Genomic DNA, 22,238 nt, shown 5'->3' on the forward strand with positions numbered 1-22,238 from the left:
ATAGGTTTCATGATGAGATTTGGGTCCTCTAACTTTGTTCTTTTTCAAAGTTGTTGTTTTGGCTATTCTAAGTCTTTTGTGTTTCCATATGAATTTCGGAATCAGATTCTCAATTTCTGCAAAAAAAAAAGCTAGCTGGATTTTGACTGTTGAATTTATAGATCAATTTGGAGACAACTGCCATCTTAACAACGGCTAATCTTCAGATCCATGAACATGGTATACCTGTTTGTAAGTTTAATTTTTCTCAACAGTGTTTTGTAGTTTTCATTGAACAGATTTTGCACATCTTTTGTCAGATTTATCCCTATACCTCATATTTTTTTATGCTCATGTAAGTGGTATTTTAAATTTCAATTTCTAATTGTGCATTGCTAGTATATAGAATATAGCTGAGTTTTGTATATTGATCTTAGATCCTGCAACCATGCTGAACTCATTTTGTCAGTTCTGGTAGGTTTTTTGTTTTTTTGTTTTGGGGAGGGTTTTTTGGTGGGTTTTTGGTGGGGTTTTTTTGGTGGATTTATTTTCCTATATAGATGATGTTATCTGTGAATAAAGACCATTTTATGAGGGGCTATCTCTAAGAAGGCTGTGTTCTAATAAACTCCATCCTCAGGCTGTTGGAAGGAAATAGAGGGACAATCCAGGATGAGAATGACACAAGGCTGCAAGTTATTCTCAGGGCAGGAGATCTGTAAATCTGATAGTTTTATTTAGGCTAATGTTAAAATGGACTCATATTCTATTAATCCTGGGAGACATCCTCAGCACAGATCACTTGATTATCTATACTCACTAGTTACGAACCCAGATATGGGCTAAGTAAAGGCAAAAATATCCAGCCTTAGGTTGGAAAATGTCAGAAAACTCTTTCCACAAAGCACCATCTCTTTTACTCCCACCTCCATGAAGCCTCCTTCTTGAACTCTGGGCCTTCCATCTTGTCCCCTCCAATCCCATCTCCACAGAGATGGCATAAAAAAAATGTAAATGATACCATTCTATGCCCTGCACATAGAATAAAATCCAAACTCTTCACCAAGGCATTAGCAGCCCTCCTGGCACTCCTTCCCCACCCCCACTAGTTAAGCTCATCCCCAGCCTTCTCTCTGCTATTAGCACTCTCTCTGTGCACCTCACCCCCTTCTTTGGAGGTCCATCTTGGCCCTTCCAACAGATACTCTCAGGGCATTCTATTTTTCCTGTGTGGCCCTTACCATCCTTGTCATTTAATTTACACTAAAGCAACGCAGTGAGGGCTGGGACTATGGTTAATGGTGTTTATCTCAATCTGTGAACGATGTCTGACAAATCATAGGCACTCAGTCAATGTTCTGAATGGCTACGAGAGCTCTTGTTAGCTGTATACAAGCCCATCCACTCCTCCCCCAGAGTCTTTGTGAATGACCTTTTAAGATATCATGGGTGTTTGTCTTCCCTAAGAAAGGTGACTTAAAACTGTGGCTGGGTGTTGAAAGTTCCCCATGATTCTAAAAAAAAATAAATAAATAATAATTAGTGCTCAGCCCACATCCTAGCCCATTGAAATCCAAGTCTCTGGGGGTAGAATCCAGATAGCTGTACTTTTTAAAAAGCTTTCCTGGTGATTCTGATGTACATCTAGGGTTGAAAACTGCTGGCACAGAAGGGAAGGCTGCTTTTGTTCAGCCAAGTGACTAAAACCCATGGATGGACTCACCCCTGAAGGGCCAACAGGCAAGATACATCCAGAACCTCACTTGGATCTCCTCCTGACTCAGCCTCCCATGAACGTGGCATCTCAGGGCTGTGCTCTGCCAGTTCCAGCAGAGGTGGAAGAAAGAAGGGAACTAGACCAGAGTGGAAAGCATTTTCAAACTTTATTTACAACTGTCACAGTGACAAAAAGTAGTTTGGAAAAAAAAAAATGCTAGTTTCTCCCTGAGCCTCAAAAAAGAACAGATAGAAGTTACAGGAGGTTCATCTTACAACAGGCATTTTTACTGAAATACTAACTTTTTTTTATATGATCAGTTAGAAATACACACAAGTTACTTAAAAAAAAAAAAAAAAAAAAAAAAAAAGAGGCCAGATAGGAGCTCAGCCACTTGTCCAGGAGTGGCTGGGTCCCTCCCACAGGCTCGCTGCTGCAGGTCCCGACTCGAGCTGCCAGCCCTCGGCCTGCTCGGACTCCAAAGGGTCATACAAAGGTGTCTAGCAACCGACGAAATAACAAGTCACCCCCATAAACACACATATACACGAAATAGATTTGTTATGCAGTTTACAAGCACGTTCCCATCACACGGCAAGACCAGGACAGATGAGAGGGACACAGAAACACAGGATTTTAAAAGGCAAGAGTCCATCCACGAAGGGAGGCAGGTGCAGGAGAAGAAATGCTGCTGCGAGGGCATGAGGAAGGAGGGAGGAGTCTGTGCAGCCAAAACAGGACCAGCGGGAGCACGGGAGAGACGCCCTGGCGGGGCAGGCTGCAGGCCTCTCCCAGCCCCAAGGAGCTGGAAGAAGTTATTGCCATCGGTGTGTGTAACACAAGCAGACAACACGGGTGGAGGGGGGCGGGGCGGAGAGGCAAGCGTCAGCTTCCCAGAACCAAATCCTGCCGCGATGTCAACCACACACCCCCATCCTGCCCCAGATCCCCGGAACCCCACTAACCTTGAGGTATTAAATACAGCTCTATACACAAGTCCCAAACTGGGGTCAACCCAGACCCACGGGAGGGCTACCAGCGTGCCTCCGTGGGCCCAGTTCAGCCTCCAGGAGGCTCTGGAGCTCAGCTCTCAGCTGCACACTTGTGCTGAAAGCTAGAGAAGGTTCCAAGAGTGTGTCCTGCAACCGACTGCTCCAGATGGTTCTTAACTATAAGAAGCTCTAAGTCCGAGGCTAGCTTTCTCGTGCAACTGTGCCCTTGTAGGGGACAAGTGAGGGGCAGAGAGGGATGAGGACCAATACTCAGTGCTCCCTCACCATGCCATCCATCTACCTACGTCCAGAGCACAAGGAGAAACCAGGGGGATCTCATGACCCCTTCAGTTTCACGCTTAGTCCCCAGGCTGCTGCATGAGAGCCCTGTTACCCCCATCAGATAATCCCAGATCTAGGACCTCCCTTAAAGCTCACTTTCCCAACAAGAAACAGAAAGAGTCTCCTCTTCTCTCCACTCAGCTCCCACCAGAAAAAGGGACTGGGAGCCCATGCGGGAGTGGGTACCACCGCGGGTCAGGCTGGGAGTCACCTCCGCCTGACTGCTCGGCCCAGGGGCTGCAGAGATGGTGCTAAGGAGAAGGAGGGCCGGCCTGGTAGAGCCAGCCAGGGCTCTGTGCCTCTGCTCAGAACAGAGCAAGCCTGGGGGAGCAGGGGGGAGGGGTCTTCATGTCCAGCGTCCACCTCAGTGTCCCCACCAGAGTGGGAAGTGCTCCTGTTCCTCCTAAAGGGCTGGGGGAGGGCAAAAGGATAAATCAGGAGAGAGAAGCTCAAGAGTGCTGCCTCTTAAGAAACCTCCAGAACCTGCCACAGCCAGAGCAGAGGCTGGAGGAGGAGCCGGGAATCCTCCTTTCCCACGCTTGCCTCCAGCCGGCTTTGCAGATGCCGGTTTCTGCTGCTTTTCTTTCCCAGCCTCCCGTGAACAGACCAACATAGCTGACATAAAAGCAAAGGCTGGTGGTGGGCAGAGCTGGAGAGAGTGAGGAACGTGTTGTTTTCGGATGCCCCAGCAGCCACTGGCAGGCAACTTCCCAGAGGCCCTCCTCTGCTCAAGGCTTCCTTTCAAACGGGTATTTTATCTTCCGTCTCCTGTCTCCCATTGGTTCTCTTAACCTGAATGTTTCTTACTGGCGATGCACAACTCCCTACCCCCCTCCCCAGTCCCCCAGGGCCCCCTGGAATCCCGCCGCTGCCTCTAGCCTGCGCCCATTCAGATACCCATCTCGAAGATGCACCGCCTCCCTCCCCGCACCCCCCACCCCTGCTCTAAGCAGCTTCCTTTCTCAGAAGGCCTTGCAAATGGTCGCAGAGGGCTCCACTGCCCAGCACGTTTCAAAAAAAGAAAAGAAAAGAAAAGAAAACCAACTCGGTGATTTGCAGGTGCAAAACGGAAGCCATCATTTGACATTTTCAGAACGACTGTGGCTCACTCCCTTCTTCCATCACAATGGGAAAGAACACAGTTCTGGGACAGATGCCGTCTGGTGTGGCCCCCGAGGGAGTCGACAGGGACTCTATTGCTCCTTGTTGTCTTTCTCTGTCTCTTCACAGTTGTCCGGCTCATCCTCCTGGACCAAGAACTCCTCGGGGGGCCACCGGAGCTCCCCGCTCTCCACCTCGCCCTCCGTGGGCTCTACCACGATGGACGGCAGGCGGTCCTTGAGCTTGCAGCAGCGGTCAAAGTCCGACGGGTCGGGGAAGATCTAAAAGAAAAGCAGAGCAAGGCCCCATCACCTACAGTCCCCGAAAAGAGAAATCCCGTTCCTCTGCTGCACATACACGGGGAGGACTGAGCAGGAGCCAGGGAACACACACATTCTGGGGCCCAGGAAACCGGCCCCCAGCAGACTTTAATCCTGAAGCTGCAAGTTTCCAGGGCAGTGCCCCCAAATCTGTGGGGTGGCTCTGTTCGTAGCTTTTCTTGTCTTTTACTTGCAGATAAAAGAACTTAAAATCATGTCATCCATAGTACGCCGCACCTGCCTGCAGCCAGCACGTGACCCTGGCAGCCAAAAGCGTGGCCGCAAGTACCTTAGCACTGATGCCCCTTACCCCTCAGGGTGACCATCAGTGCCTAGGAGGAGCCAGTTTCCAGATGCTCTACATACATCGTTTTGAACCAGTACAGTCGTGCTGAAAACACCTGTTGCTAATACTCTCTTAAAGACTCGGGTTTGAAGAAGGAGGTGGCCCAAACCATACAGCCTGGAAATGAGTGGTAGAGGAATGGGATTCAAACCGGGGTCCGTTGGAGCCCCGTGCGCATGACCCGCTAACACCCCGCCCCTCACATAGATGGGTCCTGATCTCGCTGTGACTCTTAAGTCAAGGCCAAATCAGGGTTGATCAGGGACGTGCGCTCGCATGGCCGCAGTCACAGGGAAGCCATGAACAGAATTTTTCAGCTGTGAAAAGCTCTTGGCTCCTTGGCGGTTCTACCCCTGGAAGTCTTTTCAGAGTCCCGTCAGTGAGGCTGTTTTTTTTAACGCCTACTGTGTGTACCACCCAGCGCTGGGAGAAACCCCGCACCAGGCCATAAAATCAAGGGCCATGAGGGGATCTGCGGATTCCCTGCATACACACTGCCCTGTGGCTACAGCTGACCCAATTCTTGGCCCAGCAGCTTAAATACTTAATCCGATGGGCTGCTGGTCCCTTGCCATCCACAGCCCTCAGTGACAGCCCCAAGAGCGGGGGAGAGGAGCCTCTGTCTGGGACACTGAGGCTCACAGGACACAGACATTGAGAGCTACGTGGCGCCTTCAAGGCCATCTCTTCCAATGTCTCCATTTGGTAGATGAGGAAACCAATGGCCAGAGGGGACAGGAGGTTTGCTCAAGGTCACACAGCCTGTTAACAGCAAGAGAAAGGAAAGCAAAATCGGGAGTGGGGGGAGACAACATTTGCAAGTGAGCCTGGGTATTGCCTGAACCAGGCACCGATCAAGACAGGCCCCCAGCAACGGGCAAGCGTCCTGTATTCTCAGGAGAGAGAAGAAATGTCTCCTATAAACTCAGGCCTTCCCAGCTCCTGTGGTGCCCGATCTCCCTGCACCCCAGCCCCCAGCAGTGCTGGCTCAGCCACAGACCATGTCACAGGCCACGTCACAGGCCACATGGGGCTTTCGGGAGTCACGGGCCTCAACGAACCTCCCCAATCCCTGTAGACAAGTGATTATTAACCATTTATCCAATAAAGCCCTATTGCTGGGATTAAGCCTTAAGCCAGCTGCACAACCCAGCATCATTAAAGACTTAACAGGCTCATAAAAAGTATGGGAATGGCAGCTGGGAGGAAAATGAACCAGAGGAGGAGCTAGACGAGTTGGGGCAAAAGTAGTCCCCCCCACTCCAGCCTTTCTCTTCCTGATGCAGCCGACCTCGTGGTTCTGCCCCGGATCTATGCTGGGCACACATATCTGATGGGCTGAGCAGGGAGAGGGTCAAGTTGTCTATTTGGCCTGTCCTCACTGCTCCTCACTGGACCTGGAGCCCCTCCATGGGGGTGAAACACAGGTGCCCTCCACGCACGAGCTTTGGGAGTGAGGAAGGGGAAACCCAGCCAGGGGAAAGCACGCTACAGTTTGCAAAGCTCTTTCAGACCTCACCTCACAAAGGCCTGACCACGCCTGAGGAGCCGTGAGATCCTGGGCTCTGAGACACATGGAAGGGCCAGGATTCAAACCTAGATCTGCTGTTTTCAGGGCTTCGGCCTTTTGAAAAGTGAATGGATGCCCATTTTACAGATTGAAAACTGACCAGGGAGGGTGGGCAAGACTTGGCGTCAACTACCGTCCAGCTCAGGTGCCAGGATGACCTCTGGGCAGCGCAGCCTTTTAAAGATGAGCTTCCTGGTCTAGAAGATAAGATTCCTGGTCTAGAGAGTTGTTCTAAATCTTCCGGGCCTGCGACAGAGTTATGAAATGTCAAAAGGAGTTGGACACCTGGCTCAGCGCAGACCTTGGCCCCTGCCTCTACCCTCTGACCTACCTGTCTCTACCCTCTGACCCACCTGTGACGTCCCAGCAACCGGATTCTAATTATGATCGCCCGAGCCAAGGAAGAGCGAAAGGGACAAGACACAGGGAGGCCAGGTGTAGGAAGATGAGAAGCATGGTGGGAGTGGAGAGCGTGTAATTTTGTTTCAGGCTGGGAATAGGTCTTTAACTAAAATTAGGGGGTTAGGATGTTAAAAAGATGATGGTGCTGACAGAAGAGAAGCCAGGCACATTTGTTGGGCAGAAGCTCAACCTTCACAATAATCCTATTAAGTATTTTGTAGTGTGAGCCTATTCTACAGAAGGGAAAACTGAAGCACAGAGAAAGCAAGCAACTTATTCAAGGCCACATAGCTAGGAAGTGGCTGAATGGGGACCTGCCCTCAGACCTGCAGGACTTCAGATGAGGTGCTCACTGGATAACACACTGCGTAGAGCCACAGACTCCAGGTCCTCACTGTGTCCTTGACATCACTTCCATAACCCCAGTCAAGTCCTCTCAACTGCCCGTGACTCAGTTTCTCCTTTTGAAAAGCAAAGCGACCTTCGCGTCTCACCAGATGGGTACAAATTCTTGGCAGACACAAAGATGAGAAAATGCTTTGAGGACATATGCTGAATTAAAATCGGAATGTCCTCTTTGGAGCTGTATCAACAAGATGACAGTAAGTACGCATTCAGTAAGCAAGAGGTGGCAATTCTCACATGGTAATTAAAATAACTCCAAACAATGCCTTCCCTACCAGGAGCTGCACAATTAAGTCTCTTAAATCCTTGGGGGAAGGCTGAGCATTGAATTTCTGATACTGCTCAGTTGCCAGAGAACTTTGCTCCCTGAATTGCTCAAAGCAGGTGCCGTTAAAAAAAACAAAACAAAACAAAAAAAAAAAAACGACAAAACAAAAAAACTCTTTTTTCCTTGACAAAGTTTGCTCCCTGAATTTTAAAAAAAGCACTCTAATATTCTCACCTTTCCATCAAAGATTTTAATTTTGTATCCAATAATACCAATTGATACCTCTGAAAACTGGAGCTCTCTCCCAAGACAAACAACACGCACCCGGAACCGATCAGCTTCTCATTTCCTCCCGTGCAGACAGAAAGCCTTGCAGAGTGTGGCTGAGTATTCTGCCGGCACAATCTTATCTCCAACAGCTGCTTAAGAGGCTGACCCTAAGGAGGTTGAGATTTTTCCACTAAGTCATGCTTTTTAATCATCTAGGCAGCAGAAAAATGAGAGGTTGCAACTGCAGTGTGACGGGGTAGGGAGGCAGTGGAAAAAAGGACTCAAGTCGGACTTGCCAAGCACATGACAGGTAGGGCTGGGGCGGCAGGCCAGCCTGACGTGCTTTCTGCCTGCAGGAGCTGGCAGGGAGTAACGAACTGTCCCCGGTCCAAAGAGAAACTGCTTCTGGTTAAACCTCTTACTCCAATGTGCCCCTTCTCTCTGCAGTGGGGAAGGGCAAGCAAAAAAAAAAAGAAGAAGGAGGAGGAGGAAAAAAAAAAGAAGAAGAATCCTTTTCTCTTCCCTCTGAAGCCAAGACTCCCCTCCAAGAGGTCCAGAAAGGAAGTGGAGAGGCTCTGAGAAGCATTTTCCACCCTAACCCCCACCGAGGGCAGGGCAGGTCTAGAAGCATCCATCCCCAGCTGTGGTTTTCTCAGGCCTACCCTGCCCTCCTTCTGCCAACACTGGATTCCACATCCAGCCACCCAGCTGTCCCATGCGGCTGCCAGAGCTGAGGGCTTGGATGAAACTCATGGACGCCCAGTTCCTTCCTTTACAAAAGGAGTGAAGTCTCGAAGATCCCACACACCGTTCTGGCTGGGTCCTGGGTGACCCACTGCGTGGGGACGGCAGGCACGCAAACATGGCGCTCGTGAATCTTACAGAGGACATGTCTTTGGAGGCATCCTTGGCCAGGGGGCCTCTAACCCCAACAGGCCCTGACATTTTGGGAACTCACATGGATTCACTTGAAAGGTCAAGGGAGCTTTAGGACCTTCCATGAGAGAGAGATGGTCCGTGAGATGGAACTGTGGCTGCCAATATACTGGCATTTCCGGCTGTGTGGATTAGAGCTGTCCACTATGACAGTGGAAATGTTCTCTAGCTGCACAAGCAGTAGCCAGTGGCCACAGATGGCTACTGAGCGCTCAAAACAACAAAGTAAACTGTTAATTTTTTTCTCTAACTTTTATTAATATAAATTTATCTGATATACGTAAATACAAAATAAATTTAAGTGTAAATAGTTGCGTATGGCTAGTGGCCGCTGCATTGGGCAGTGCAAACACAAACAGTTAAATCTGAGGATCATGAAAAGAGGGTTGTCCAGAAAAACCATCGGGAAGTTTGGTCGATGGGCCCCCATGGGCAGTCTCATGGCAGAAAAAAAGTCGAGCTGGGGGGGTGAGAAATTAGTCAGAAACCTTTTTGCTTAAGTGTAAGAGCTGCTGGTCAGTCAGCTCCCATTTCACCCGTGGAGGGGGAATTGAAAGGTAATAGCAGATCTTCAAAGGCCTGAAATTTGGGGGCCTAGCTATCAACTGTTTGCCTCTAAGCCAGGTGACCTAACCCTCATTGCTTCTGCGGTGGGGAGAGAAGAGAGATGTCTGGCACCTGGGATGGAAAATGTGAGCAATTCTGGTTGAAGCGGCCCTCCCCTGAGTGCACATATCCCTCAGCCATCATCTCTGACAAACAACTCGAGCTGGCCACAAACTGGGCGGAGGGCTCAGCAAAGAGCTGAGAGATGCTAATAGGGAAAGTGGACACCAGCGGGAGCAGGAGATGAAAGGTGGCAAACTGGACACACAAAGGGCTCATTACCAGCTCTGCAAGCTGAGACCTCTGGAGCGTGGGCAGCTCGCTCCTCTTTGCCGGGCTCCAACAGAGGGATGAGGTGTACTGGGGTGGGGTAGAGAGGGAAGACGGGGCAGAGGGCCTGAGGTGGATAACCAGGCAGTCCCCAAGGCACTGAGAGGGACCTGCCTCTGCACACAAAACCATGCAGTGCGCCTCTCCCCTCTCTGATCCCAGAGGGGGAATAATCAACCTCACACCTGTGATGGAAACTTGCCACGCCCACTGGTGGTAGACCAGGAGTCTGAAAGATAGGGCTTTTACTTTGCCCCCCGTGTCTTATTATCTCTGTGACCTTGATCCAGTCATTTTAACTTCTCTGAGTCTCAGTGGCCTCCTGAGTGAAACAAGGAAGGGATTTCTACTTAATAGGATTGATTACATGTTCCTGCATGTTGAGTCCCAGCATAGGACCCAAAGGCTCGAAGCTGCAGTGGCCCATTTCCCTCCTGTCTTCATCTACAGGTTGGAATTAATGTTAATTTCCATCTCATAGGGCTTTGGAGAGGATCCAACATAGGTATGTGTGAACATGTCCTATAAACTTTAAATTCCTAATGATGGCTCTCATTAAGTAACACTGGGGTCCCCAAGGAGAGTTAGAGTGAGGTCCCAATGGCTTGGACCAGGAGCAATTAAGCAGCACTCCTAGGCTTGGGGTCAACAATTCTAGACCAGGTCCTTTGGAGAAATGGGTTTGACTTCATCACTTCTCTCCCGGTGTTTCTGTTTTTCCAGGGCATGGGTTAGGCCAAGCGGAACAAAAACCACTGTCTTGTCCAGATCCTGGTCTTCCGTAGAAGCCCCTGCGGCTAGCAATCTTTCTCTTATGCACCTCCACACCCCCGCCACCCCCCTCCAGCTCACTCCAGCAGTCTGCTGCCCGGGCCATCAGACCCCTCCTGCCCCTCAGCTTCCCAAAGTCTGGGTTTCTTATTTTCCCTGCAGAACAACAATGGATTGGCTGTGTGTGTTTATTCCTTCCTAGGAGTGGCTGGTTTCTAACAATGGGCAGATCTCCACCAACATCCTGCTCTGCCAAGGGAGCAGCGAATCCAAACGAAAGTCACCCTGCTGTTTGTCCCCTAACAACATGTGAAGGCAAGAAATATGTATGTTCTTCGAAATACTTGCCTCCTGCTATTTTACCATCATCACCACCATCATCGCTATTTGCATTTTACTGACTTTTCAAAGTGCAATGTGGTTAGTAAGAACAGAAAGAACCAGAGCAAACAGCAGAGGAGCTCCTAACTGGATTCGGGGAGGAAGAACAGTCTCATCTCCAGTTGGATGCAAGTCGCCTCATTTTCCATCCCTGACGCTCTCACTCTGCTCAAATCCCCCTGGCCTGGGGCTTTGGAACATCCACCCTACCCTCTCCTACCCTTCTCTGGTGTCTCTAATCCTATTGAGGAGACTTGAGAAGAGATTTAAGGCTTTGTAACAACTGTTGGATCTCCTTCCTTTGGATTAGAGATGCTTAAGCCTCCAGCCCTGAAACTTAAAAGAAAAGGAAATCCTCTAGATAAACACCATCCTTCATAAACATCTCTCAAACACACACCCATCCTGCAGGTCAAGAGTTCCAAATTCCAATTAATTAGCACTAATTGCTACTGATAACTCCGGGTCCAGTGAGCTGATGGGGATTTGGGAAGGTTAAAGAACATTTCTCAAAGCTCTCCAGGGCACAAAGAGAAAGAGTGCCATTATCCGGCATAGATGATTTCAAATACCCACATCCTATTGACTATATTATCATTGCCCTTTAGAAAGAAGACATGCCTCCCAATCACCTCTGGGCCCCTAGGGATGACAGATCCCTTTCTCCATCCTCCTCCATTAATACTGGCCAAATATCCCAAAGCCATACCTCCTCTCATTCAGAAAGCCCAAAATGGCACAGCTACCATTTCCAACCATTCTCTCATTCTTGGTTTTGGAGACAAAAATCTTGAACGTTTGGCCTAGTCCCACAGACCTCCCGTCATTGTCTGGAGTCCCCTTCCTGACCCCTAACCACATGGCTTCCAAACACATCCCTGCATGGAAACAACCCTTTCGAGTCTCTGAGGACTTCCTTACAGCCCTGCCCCATGGCCTTTGCCTGGCTTTCACTCACCACCACCTCCGCAGCACCCCACCAGGCCATTCAGCCTGCTTCAGGCTTCACGGTCTCTCCTGATTCTTATGCCCCTGCCCTGGCTCATCTACCTTCATCTTCCCTGTGCCCTCCCTAGACTAGGTGTCATCCTAGGCTTCTCTTCAGACTCTGCTTCCTGGCTTCACCTGTCCATCACAGGCAGAGGATTTCCCAATCTATAGCTGCACTTCCCCCCTCACACCTTCCATGAAACATCTCCACTTGGAAGACATCCATCATCTCCAACTCACCTTGTCCCAAAGTGGGGTCATCAGCTAATGGACCCATCTTCCTTTAAATTAAAAACTTTTTTTTTCTTCCCAAACAGGAAGCCTTGCTTGGTAGTAGGCGCTATAAGAGAGGTCTGGAGATTTTACTTGGTCAGAACTGCAGTACTGATGCTAGAACACTGAAATGAACAAGGCTGTATTCCTAGAAGCTGTCTACACTAGCAGGGAGGCAATGGCCCTGTTGTCCTCTGATCAGACCTATTCTTTCTGTTTGGTCTAGAGCAGTGTTTCTCAAAGCTCAGATCCCAAGCTCCTTTCCTGGAAGGAGTGTCCACAGAGTTAAAATACTTTCTTAATAGCACGAAGATGTCATTTGCCTTTCTCCCTGTGTTGACACTGGCACTAATGGCATACAAAACTCTGGGGGGGGGGGAAACTGCTGACACCTTGGCAAGAATTAATGAATGCAACAGCAGCAAACTGCACCTGTAGTCATGATAGTCTTTACCACCTCACACTCACAATTAAAAAAAAAAAGAAAAGAAAAAAAGACCTAATATCCTTGATAAAGCAGTCAAAATGAATTTTTATTAAATAATGCCTAAGTACATGTTGTTTTAGTACTGTATGTGATAGAATGGAAAGCCAGCAGATAGCACTCTGCTGCATCTCAAAGCAATGGTCATCTCGAGAAAAAGCACTCATGTGATGCAGTTACCAGCTCAACTAGCCACTTCCCCCATGGAACACTGTGTCTACTTGAAAACGTGACTGCCTGATAAACCATGGTTGTTTTGACTTGGGTGTTCGGGGGACATGTCCTCAAAAGTGAGCAAAACAAGCACATCACTTTGTGGAAAATGACTAACAATATTTGTTCCCAATGATAAAAAATCAAGCCTTCAAGCATAAATCATATCAGCCACTGTAAACATGTTTGCTCCCTATTACTTGAAGGTTTTCTGATGAGACTGGTAAAGACATGCATAAATGTGACTTTCTGACGTTTTAGGATGCAATGTGTCCATATTTGGAAGCTCTGTCTTACTCATCGAACATATATTTTCCAAATGATCAACATATCACATTACAAAACCAAAAGTGGGGAAAAGACCCATTCGAAGTGTCAGACAGACTGCTGCTGAATTTGAATGGAAGAGCACAAAAACCTCACTGATAAGGTTTCAGATTCCACCTTGCTGCTAGCCTTTCAGAAACCACCACTTGTTGAATTTTCATGAAACAGCAAAGAAAAAATACCTGAATAAGGCTATGAAGATATTTGTTCCTTTTCTTAACTTTTCTAACAGATTTTGCATGGCCCAGATTGTCTTCATTTACTTCAACCAACATGTATGGCAACAAATTGAATGCAGAAGCAGGTATGAGAGTCTAGCCATTTTCTATTAAGCCAGATATTAAACAGATTTGCAAAAAAAAAAAAAAAATGTGAAACAATGCCTTTCTTCTCACTAAACTTTGGTCTGGGTTTGGTTTTAAAAACATATTTATCTTTATTAAAAACCATTATTTATATTAACATGTAATGGTTTTACTGCTATTTTAAAGGGATTAAAACATGAAAATTTTAAATATTCTGTTTTAATATCAAAAGACATAGCCCACATAAACAAAGAACTCTGGGGGTCCTAAATAATTTTTAAGAATGTGAAAGGGTCTGAGATCAAAACATTTGAGAACTGCTGGCCTAGAGAAAAAAACACCCTCCAGAGGATGACCACATTAAGTCAAGGTTGAAGGAAGGTATGTTTTAAAACTGGTGAAGATTGGAGGGGAACACAAAGTTGCCTTCAAACAGCTGGAAGGCTGACATGAAGAAAAGAGCAGATTTTTTTTTTAACTCCAGTGGGTGGAGCTAGGATCAGGACGAAGGATTTCACCTCATTACACAACATTCTAACAAAGGTGATAGAATCCATTCTCTTCCGTAGAGTTGGGGAAATCAAGGCCAAGAGAAGTGATGTGAGTTTCCTGAGGTGAGAGAGTTCTGTAGGAGCAAAGCCAAGATTAGAAACCAGTTATCTAGATTTGTAGCCCATTGTCCCCTGTGCTGTGATGTTCTGAAATGCCATCGCTGGTTATGTCCAAAGAACACCTAAGTGACCCAATACCACACTGCTGTCACGTGCACTCCCGTGTCTGAGCGGCTCTAGTGCCAGTTTGAGTCCACCTGCTTATCTACTCTCTGAAAGAATTTGGAAAAACTCTGTGTCCTTCCACATGTTCTTAAATTGACATCTAAAACTCCTGATATATTACAAACATGAACATTTTATTTTATTTTTCTTTTTTTAAAGATTTTATTTATTTATTTAACAGAAAGAGATCACAAGTAGGCAGAGAGGCAGGCAGAGAGAAAGAGGGAAGCAGGCTTCCTGCTGAGCAGAGAGCCAGATGTGGGGCTCGATCCCAGGAACCCTGAGATCATGACCCAAGCCGAAGGCAGAGGCTTTAACCCACTGAGCCACCCAGGAGCCCACAAACATTAACATTTTAAAATGGAATTTTTATATCACTCTTTTAAATGTACCCAATGTCTCATAAATTCCAAAGTAACTTGGTATCAACCATCACCAATGAAAAAACTCATGAACAGGGCACCTGGGTGGCTCAGTCGCTTAAGCATCTGCTATCACTTCAGGTCATGATCCCAGGGTCCTGGGATGGAGCCCCATGTCTGGCTCCCTGCTCCACAGGGAGTCTGCTTTTCCCCCTGCCTCTGCCCTTCCCTCCCCAACCCCCCAACTCATGTACGCTCTCTCAAATAAATAAATAAATAAATAAATAAATAAAATCTTTAAAAAGATAAAAAATAAACTCATAAACAAGCTCTAAAATCTTGTTCTTTTCTCTGCTTGAAACTGTATCTCCATCCTACTGTTCATTGGAATTTTAATATGAGTTTTTAGTCATTAGCTTTTTTCATACTTCTCAGCAATAGACAGTCACGTATACAAATGGACAGTTAATATTTTTATGTCAAATGACCGTAAGGCCTGTTAGCGACAACAAATGTGGATTGGCTCATAGCAGCTTTGTAACTGGTCAATAAACATACCGCAAGTAACTGTTCCACACAAAGGTAATCTTTTTTATTGGTTCCTTCATGTGATAGATCGGCGGGATTTGATGGACCTTCCTAGGCAGTAGCATTTTGAATGGCCCCTTTGTCTGATGACCTTCTGGTTTCTACACCCTGGGGAAAGTCACCTTAAAAGACTCAGGAGGGCAAGAAGCAGGTCTTTCTCTTATAAAGGGGGGTGGGGGGAAGGGCAAGCTTGACAAGAAAGTAGGCAAAGAACCTGGGGAAGCCGGGCTTCAGGAAACAGGATTTTCGAACAGCAACACAGGGAGGCTGAAGATGTGGGACTAGGTTTCCCGAAAATGCTCTCTGCTGTCACATCCCTTCGAAAATTTCCGTGAACCCCAGGGGCAGCTGTCCTCTGGTTTTAACACTTTGTTAAAACATCAAGTAGTATATACACGGAGCATTCTTAACAAGTAATTTGGCCTGAGGACCTCTGATCTCAGGCTGCCAAGGAAAACAGCCAGAAAAGATCCTAAGGCTTCAACTGCCACATCTGAAGGGCAAATGACCAAAGAATTACAGGAATCATGATTGAGTGTTAGCTGATCTTTAAGAATGCTTTCATCTAAAGGATACGAGAGTCGGAGAGAAGAAATGCCTTCATAATAACAATAGTGATGCCAGTCTCTGGAAGTTGGACACCATGGTAATTAATGCCTACATGTCCACATACACAGGATGGCTCAATGATCTTACTTGTTTAAAACATATAAAAATGAAACTCTGTATCACTACATAGATGGAAAACGAGTATAACTTGTCATAAGCAGTAACCATAAAAATATACCGCCATTTCTAAAGTTTGCGTTAACACCTGAACGCACTTTGTAAACCACCAGGAATCTGCGGACCCTACTGGAACACTGGCTTGGGATGCTTACTTGATGCAAAGAACCTGAGGTTTGCACAGTTGTTAGGTAAAAGGCACCTGAGTTCTTGGCTCAAAAGTTCTGTAATGCTCAGATCTGCTTCTAAGAGCCCAGTCCATCCTGGATTCCAGAGAAGCCATATTTCTAAACCATGACTATTCCATGAGCCACACGTGGCACCCCAAGAGAGCATGATGGTTTAGGAGACCATATTTGCATCTGTCCAAACTTCATGGGTCTCCAGGCAGAGATGATATCACGGGTCTTCCTCAAGGTCACTTGGTGTTCCATTGTCATTAACAGAATAAAGGAGACAAGTAGGGCAGTCGCCGACCCACATGCATCTGTAATCCAGAGTGTGTTATTATACCACGGAAGGGACGAAAACATGATCACCAGCTATTTTGCAAGGCTGGCTAAGTGCTGCCTAAACATCATTAGTTGTTATCGTCTCTGCTCAAAATACACAAGGAACAAACTACAAGAAGATGTACAACATCGCCTAAACACTCTGAAATAAACCAAACACCTTTCTGACTTTCACCACAGAGCGCTTTCATGATCTCATCTCTATAGCTTTTATACCCCTGAAGTTCTAGGTGCTAGAGCTTTCCAGGCGAGAAGATTCTCTTCTGATAAACTCTTCTATTTGTTTTCTGTCTTTAAAGTAATATATAATCAAGAAGCTTAATGATGTTGAATCTCTTTGAATTAGTACTTCCAAGAACTTATCCCAAGGAAAGAAATCAGGTCTGTTCAGAGATTCATATAAAATAATGTTCAGAGCAGTGTTCTTTGCAGGAACAAAATATGCCACAACCTAAAAAGATTTGGCAGTAAGAAGCAGCATGTAACAAAACGAAATGCCTTTTTCCAAAGAAAAACAAATGGACAGAGTCACAAAATTATAGTAAGTGAAAAAAAAATTTACTAGCGCATACACATATTTATCCCAATTTTATTTTTTTAAACATAAATGTACACAAAAATACTAGAAGGAAACATACCAAAATGTTTCAGTGACAGAAATATGGGTGGGTTTTTTGTATTTTAAATCCTTCTAAATTTCTAAAAGAAATCAGTATTATCTTTATAGTTATAACACACACCACTCACACACACAACTTTTGACTTAGAAACTGTCCCAAGACTCTACTCTGAGGAAAAGGTATCAACTATGGACAGAATGATATATAAAGTTATATATAAATCATCACATGATTTGTAAGAGGAAAAACAGAGATAATCTAAAAGTTTCAACAACTGGAGAATGGGAAAAAGAATCATGTTTTAACTTTAGGATCTAATATTGTACACTTATTAAAAATTCTGGCTTTGAAGCATTTTTAAGATAAGTTGAAATGATGAGATGCTGAAGACTTCCACACTGGTAAGTAAAAAAAAAAAAAAAAGCAGAACGCAGCTCTGCAATATTGGCTATGTGAAAATATTAAGGGCGCTGGAAAAGAAGGGAAAAGATGCTAAAATGTGAACAGCTGTGATTTGGGCAAGGTGAAATCACGGTAATTTAGAAAACAAAAAGTTTAAAGAAAATTAAAATTCCATCCTGGGCAGAGGTTTTGAAGACATGGCCAGTGTCTTCATAGTTTGAGAAGTAAGCAGGAGAACAATAAAATACATACTCTGTCAGTGAAAATATGAAATTACTGGGAAAAGGAAGAGAAAATTTTCCTATCATCTCAGCCCTCTAAAACAACCCCTATTAACATTCCACCAGCGGCCCTTTGGTCATAAGTGAGTGTGTGTGTGTACATGTGTGCACGTGTGTGCATGCGTGGGTGTTCGTGTGAGTGTCTACAAGTGTGTGTGTATGAGTCTGAGTCTTCAGCAGGCACCTGGGGCTCTGACCACAGACATCGGTGGCTGAGCTAGTGCTGCCCACACACCTTGGGCTAATAGTGACCTACTAAATCAGAGCTTGTATGCAGGTCTATGTCTGGAAAAAAAACATTCGGGAATTTGGAAAGCCAAGGATGCTTCCGAAATCCAGGGTGGACCAGTGTTCTACAAAGTAAAGGCAGGACCCAAGTTCAAGGTATTTATTATTAATTCTGTCTGAGAACTACCTTCAGATTCAAGTTAGGTTAAGGTCAGACCTAGAAGCCAACCACCTCTGAACTTAGATTTGTGAATGCCCTTCACGCTCAGGCCAATTCTACTTCGGGTGAGAGATCCAGAACCTTCCTTCCTGTTGGCTCCAATAATATTTGTGGCTGAGAAGCAAGCAGTCAATGCTGCTTCAGCTAAATGCCTGGGTGCCTCTTCCCGATAGTTTGCCTAAAAAAGGAGTTTCTGACAGTGTAGGCCCCTAATGCTAGCAGTCAGGGGGCCAAAGGAGCTCCCAAACTTCCCTTAAATATAAAATGCTAGCTGAACAATAGTCTGGAGAAACTTCTGGCAAATTAATTTTCTTCTAAGAAGATCTGTGCGGTAAGGGGCCTCCCCCAGCCAAGGAATGAAGCAGCAGACACGAGATCTGATTTGCTGATCAAGAATCCTCCTGGGGTGGGCACAGGGACAAGGGAAGGGTGGGGAGGCCACAGGTAGCAGAGGCGGTCCAGCGTCTCTGAACTGGAAAGAAGTGAAGGCTTAACAACTCTGAGCCCCATGTGAACGAGGGCCTGTCTTCATATCCTCCCAAGATTATTTCAGGACTTAGACCTGAAAGATCATTTCAGGACATGCACTAGACACCCAGGAATAGCTCTTGGCTCCGGTCACAAGATTCGCCACTCAAACTCATCCCTTTCCCCAATGGTACAATCCTCCTTTCTATTCAACTTCGAAGTCTGGGCCCATGTCAAGAAGATGCTGATGCTTTAAAAATCTCTGCTGTGGGATGGCCGTGGGATGGCCTCGGTAGAGGGATAGCTCTGCGTGCGGGAAACGGACAGGGGAAGGGTCCAGTGGACCACTGCGAGCTCAGGACACAGGGGCGCAGGGACAGAGAGTCTCAGACACCGCCCCTGGCTCCGGGCAGTGAGGATCGCGGCACCACTGGACAGGCGTCAGGCCTAACACAGGCCCTTTGAGAGAAGGCTGGGCTGCTCGGTTCTAGCGTGCAACACGCTGGCCGGGGAAGTGAAGAAAGCTTGTTCTCTCCCTGGCCATGCGGCAGACTGTTGTGACCACAGCGTGTGAGATGTTGGGGGTGCTGGGGGGGCCCCCCGGGGGGGGGTGATTCCAGCCTCCTGCCGGCCCTCACCCCCTGGGGCATTCTAAAACAGTGAACATGATGTTCGTGTCAAGGCTTTGGGCCTAAGAAGGAAGGCACCGGGTCCCTCATACAAAGTAGAGCTGATCTGAACGAGGTAGGCATGGGCTTAGAGGCTGCGTGTGTAGACACATGCCCACTCAGAAACGAGGCGCTCCTTGGGCTTTGGCCCCGGGTGGCCCGAACTGCCTGTTTTGCCTCACCTCATTATGAGTTATACCAGGGAGGGAGCGAAGCGGACGGGGTGGGGAGAGGAGAAACAAAACTTGCTGCGATTCCAGTAACACGTCGTGGCCACAGCAGGACGTGTCCTGCCAAGTGCTCGGCAATTTTAGCTTTATTTCCCTCCAGGGACAACAGAGGTTTTTCAAGTCTGATGTTGTGGAAGATGATTTCCTAGTGACCGTGAGACTTCCGTGAGGCCACCCAGCAGGGCCTCCCAAACTCTTGAGAACATGTTGGGTACCACCACTGGGCCTTACCAGGTGGTGGATGGGTTCCCCCCGGGAATGGCCTCCTGAGCAGGGCTTGTCGGGGAGGGAGGCAGGGACAACAAGGAGCTCAGACCTCTCTGAGCGCTGAACCCCGGCAGGAAGCTCAACCCGTCACGTATTTTAACATGTGCATTTGCACAGGTGGGAGCACCCGGGGGAGCCAGACTCGGGGGTCTTCCTAAAGAAAGGCTCCACACAGAGGGGGTTTCTAAACCGAGGCCTAACTTTAGAGATTTACCCAAGCCTATTCGCTGAGACAGGACTTGCGCTTCTGATAAAGGGAGGCAGCAAGAGGGGGACGGGGGAGCCCACTGCTGTCGGGCCTTGCAGAGAGAGGAGACTGAGAGATCCCATCGGGGTGGGGGACAGCTCTCAGCCGGCCTAGTGCTCTACCCCTGTCCTGAACGCCCAGCTCCGACTCAAGCTCTCAGACTGCAAGAAGCAAAGGACAGAACTGTGGCAAGAAGTCAGCCCCCCCACTCTCCCTCCTCCCTCTGGTGCAAAAGCCAGGCTATCCCTCCCTCCGGTCTTAGGAAGAAGGGGAGGAAGCAGGGAATTCCTGAGCTCTGCAGATCAAAGGCACAGGACGTGGAAGGCTGCGGTGTGCGAAGAGCGAGCTGCTTCTCCGGTGCCTCCTCCCTGCCTTCCCCGAGGAGAGCCCGCTGCCTGTCGGACTGCCGGAGGGATGTCAGGGGGCAGGAGTACGTGACCAAGAACAGCAGAGGGGATACAAGGAACAGCCAGTCAGAGACGTGCCAGCTGATCAGAGAGGAATTTAAAGAGCCTAGAGAAGGACAGAGCTATCAGATCTCGGTCCAGATGCTAGAGAAGGGACAATTTTAAATGCAAACCTAGGAGACATACCTCTCTTTAGAACTTAGTGAGAATGGTAAGACTGCAGAAGGCTCAGTGTGCTGTGCCGGGGGCAAGTCAGGGAGCAAGGCCAGATTGCCGAGAGCCCTTGGGTCTGGGCCATGCTGGCATCTACAGACAAATGCTCAGGATCCTTCCCCACGCAGGACCCAGGCCAGGTCAGCTGCAGCAGGAAAGGAGACCCCATCAGAGAGGCACTCCAAAATGCTACCCTCTTAGAGCCTCCGGAGCCAATGGAGGGCCCCACAAGGCAGCCGCTGACCTGCTTCCTTGAGTTGGGGCCAAGGAAGAAGGTGTCAGCAGGAGATGCTTTGGTGCCACAAGTGGGGGGTACCATGGGAGGCCCACGGACGCAGTGAGGGGAGGGAGCTGCCACCATCGGGGATCTAAATGTCCTCATGGGGACCCTCCCACTCAGTCCAAGTGACCCGGCGACTCCCCACAGCCCACCCAGAATGTACTCAGACTTTCATGTAACTGTTTACTCACACCCCCAGCAAGGTGCCATAATTCATGCCTAGTGGACGTGCAGACATGGAGTTCCCATACTGAGTTGACTCTCCAAATAAATGCTAAGATGAAACCAGGCACTGGCTCTGTTGACTTTTATAGATGCTCACAAAACGACACTAACTCCCAAGCACGAAAGGTAGGGCTGACTCGAATTTTCCAGGGCATAAAGATATTTATCCAAAGCCATGGTAGGCCTGAGCTGAAGAGACCCTTTAAAAACCCTAAAGCAGAGGGGCGCCTGGGTGGCTCAGTGGGTTAAGCCTCTGCCTTCAGCTCAGGTCATGATCTTGGGGTCCTGGGATCAAGTCCCACATCGGGCTCCCTGCTCAGCGGGGAACCTGTATCTCCCTCTCTCTCTCTGCCTGCCTCTCTGCCTACTTGTGATCTCTCTGTCAAACAAATAAATAAAATCTTTAAAAAAAGAAAACAAAACAAAACCCTAAAGCAGAAGCAAAGATGGCCAGCTTTCAGATCATCAAACTCAACCTCACCAAAACAACCACCATTCACTTGGCACCTGTCTGGAAAGGCCTGGAACCAGCAGGCATCTTGGGCTGGGGAGGCTGATGGGCACAAAGAAGGAAAGAAGGCCTCCCCTGCCCTCAGAGCCTTGGGCAGGACCCGCACCCACAAAGGGCAGGGCGGCATAATTTCAGAACACAAATGCCACAGGTGTTGAATGAAGAAAGAGGTCACATCTGGGGCAGAGAAATGAGGAAAGCTTCCTTCTTGGGTAGATCTGGAAGATGGGGGAATGACTGACAAAGTCCAGGGTGCCTATCCATTTTACGACCTTGTCTCAAGGTCTAATCACAAGCCTGAGGTTCTTTTTTATCTGCCAAGTTGGGATTGATGTCTCCTTCCCACTTTCAGTTCCTTGGAAAAGCAGGGCCTGGTGAAAGCCATGTACTATTATTACTCTCGGGAAGGATGCCAAGAGCAGAGTTCTGAGATGTCCCACTCCAGATCTGAGCCCAGCCCGAGCATGCACCGGGGATGGGCTTGGGCCCACGCAGTCCCGACCAGTCCCCAGAGCTCTGGTGGGAATGTGTTTAATTGCGTGACACTAGCTCTGAGTGGGCCCAGAGGATATTGGTCATATAACAATTGTTGGATCAGCCGGCTGCAGAGCCCGGCCGCCAGCATAAACCAGGGCAAGCCAAGGGGTATCTGGGTGTACAAGAAAATTAGATTAGAGAT

General features: G+C 47.8%; 1 protein-coding gene across 2 annotated transcripts in view; it reads right to left on the reverse strand.

Moving 5' to 3' along the window:
* Positions 1–2,051: 2,051 nt before the first annotated feature.
* The window catches only part of LOC111154177 (limb bud and heart development), a 30,683-nt gene continuing 10,496 nt past the window's right edge, over positions 2,052–22,238 (reverse strand). For both annotated transcript variants that reach the window (XM_022513614.1, XM_022513613.1), the window contains one exon: positions 2,052–4,412. In XM_022513614.1, coding sequence (XP_022369322.1) covers positions 4,224–4,412 — 189 coding nt within the window. In that variant the 3' untranslated portion in view covers positions 2,052–4,223. The remainder of the gene's footprint in view (positions 4,413–22,238) is intronic.

Source organism: Enhydra lutris, unplaced genomic scaffold, assembly GCF_002288905.1.
Source record: "Enhydra lutris kenyoni isolate GAN:26980312 unplaced genomic scaffold, ASM228890v2 scaffoldscaffold35, whole genome shotgun sequence".
In the NCBI taxonomy this organism is placed as follows: Eukaryota; Metazoa; Chordata; class Mammalia; order Carnivora; family Mustelidae; genus Enhydra; species Enhydra lutris.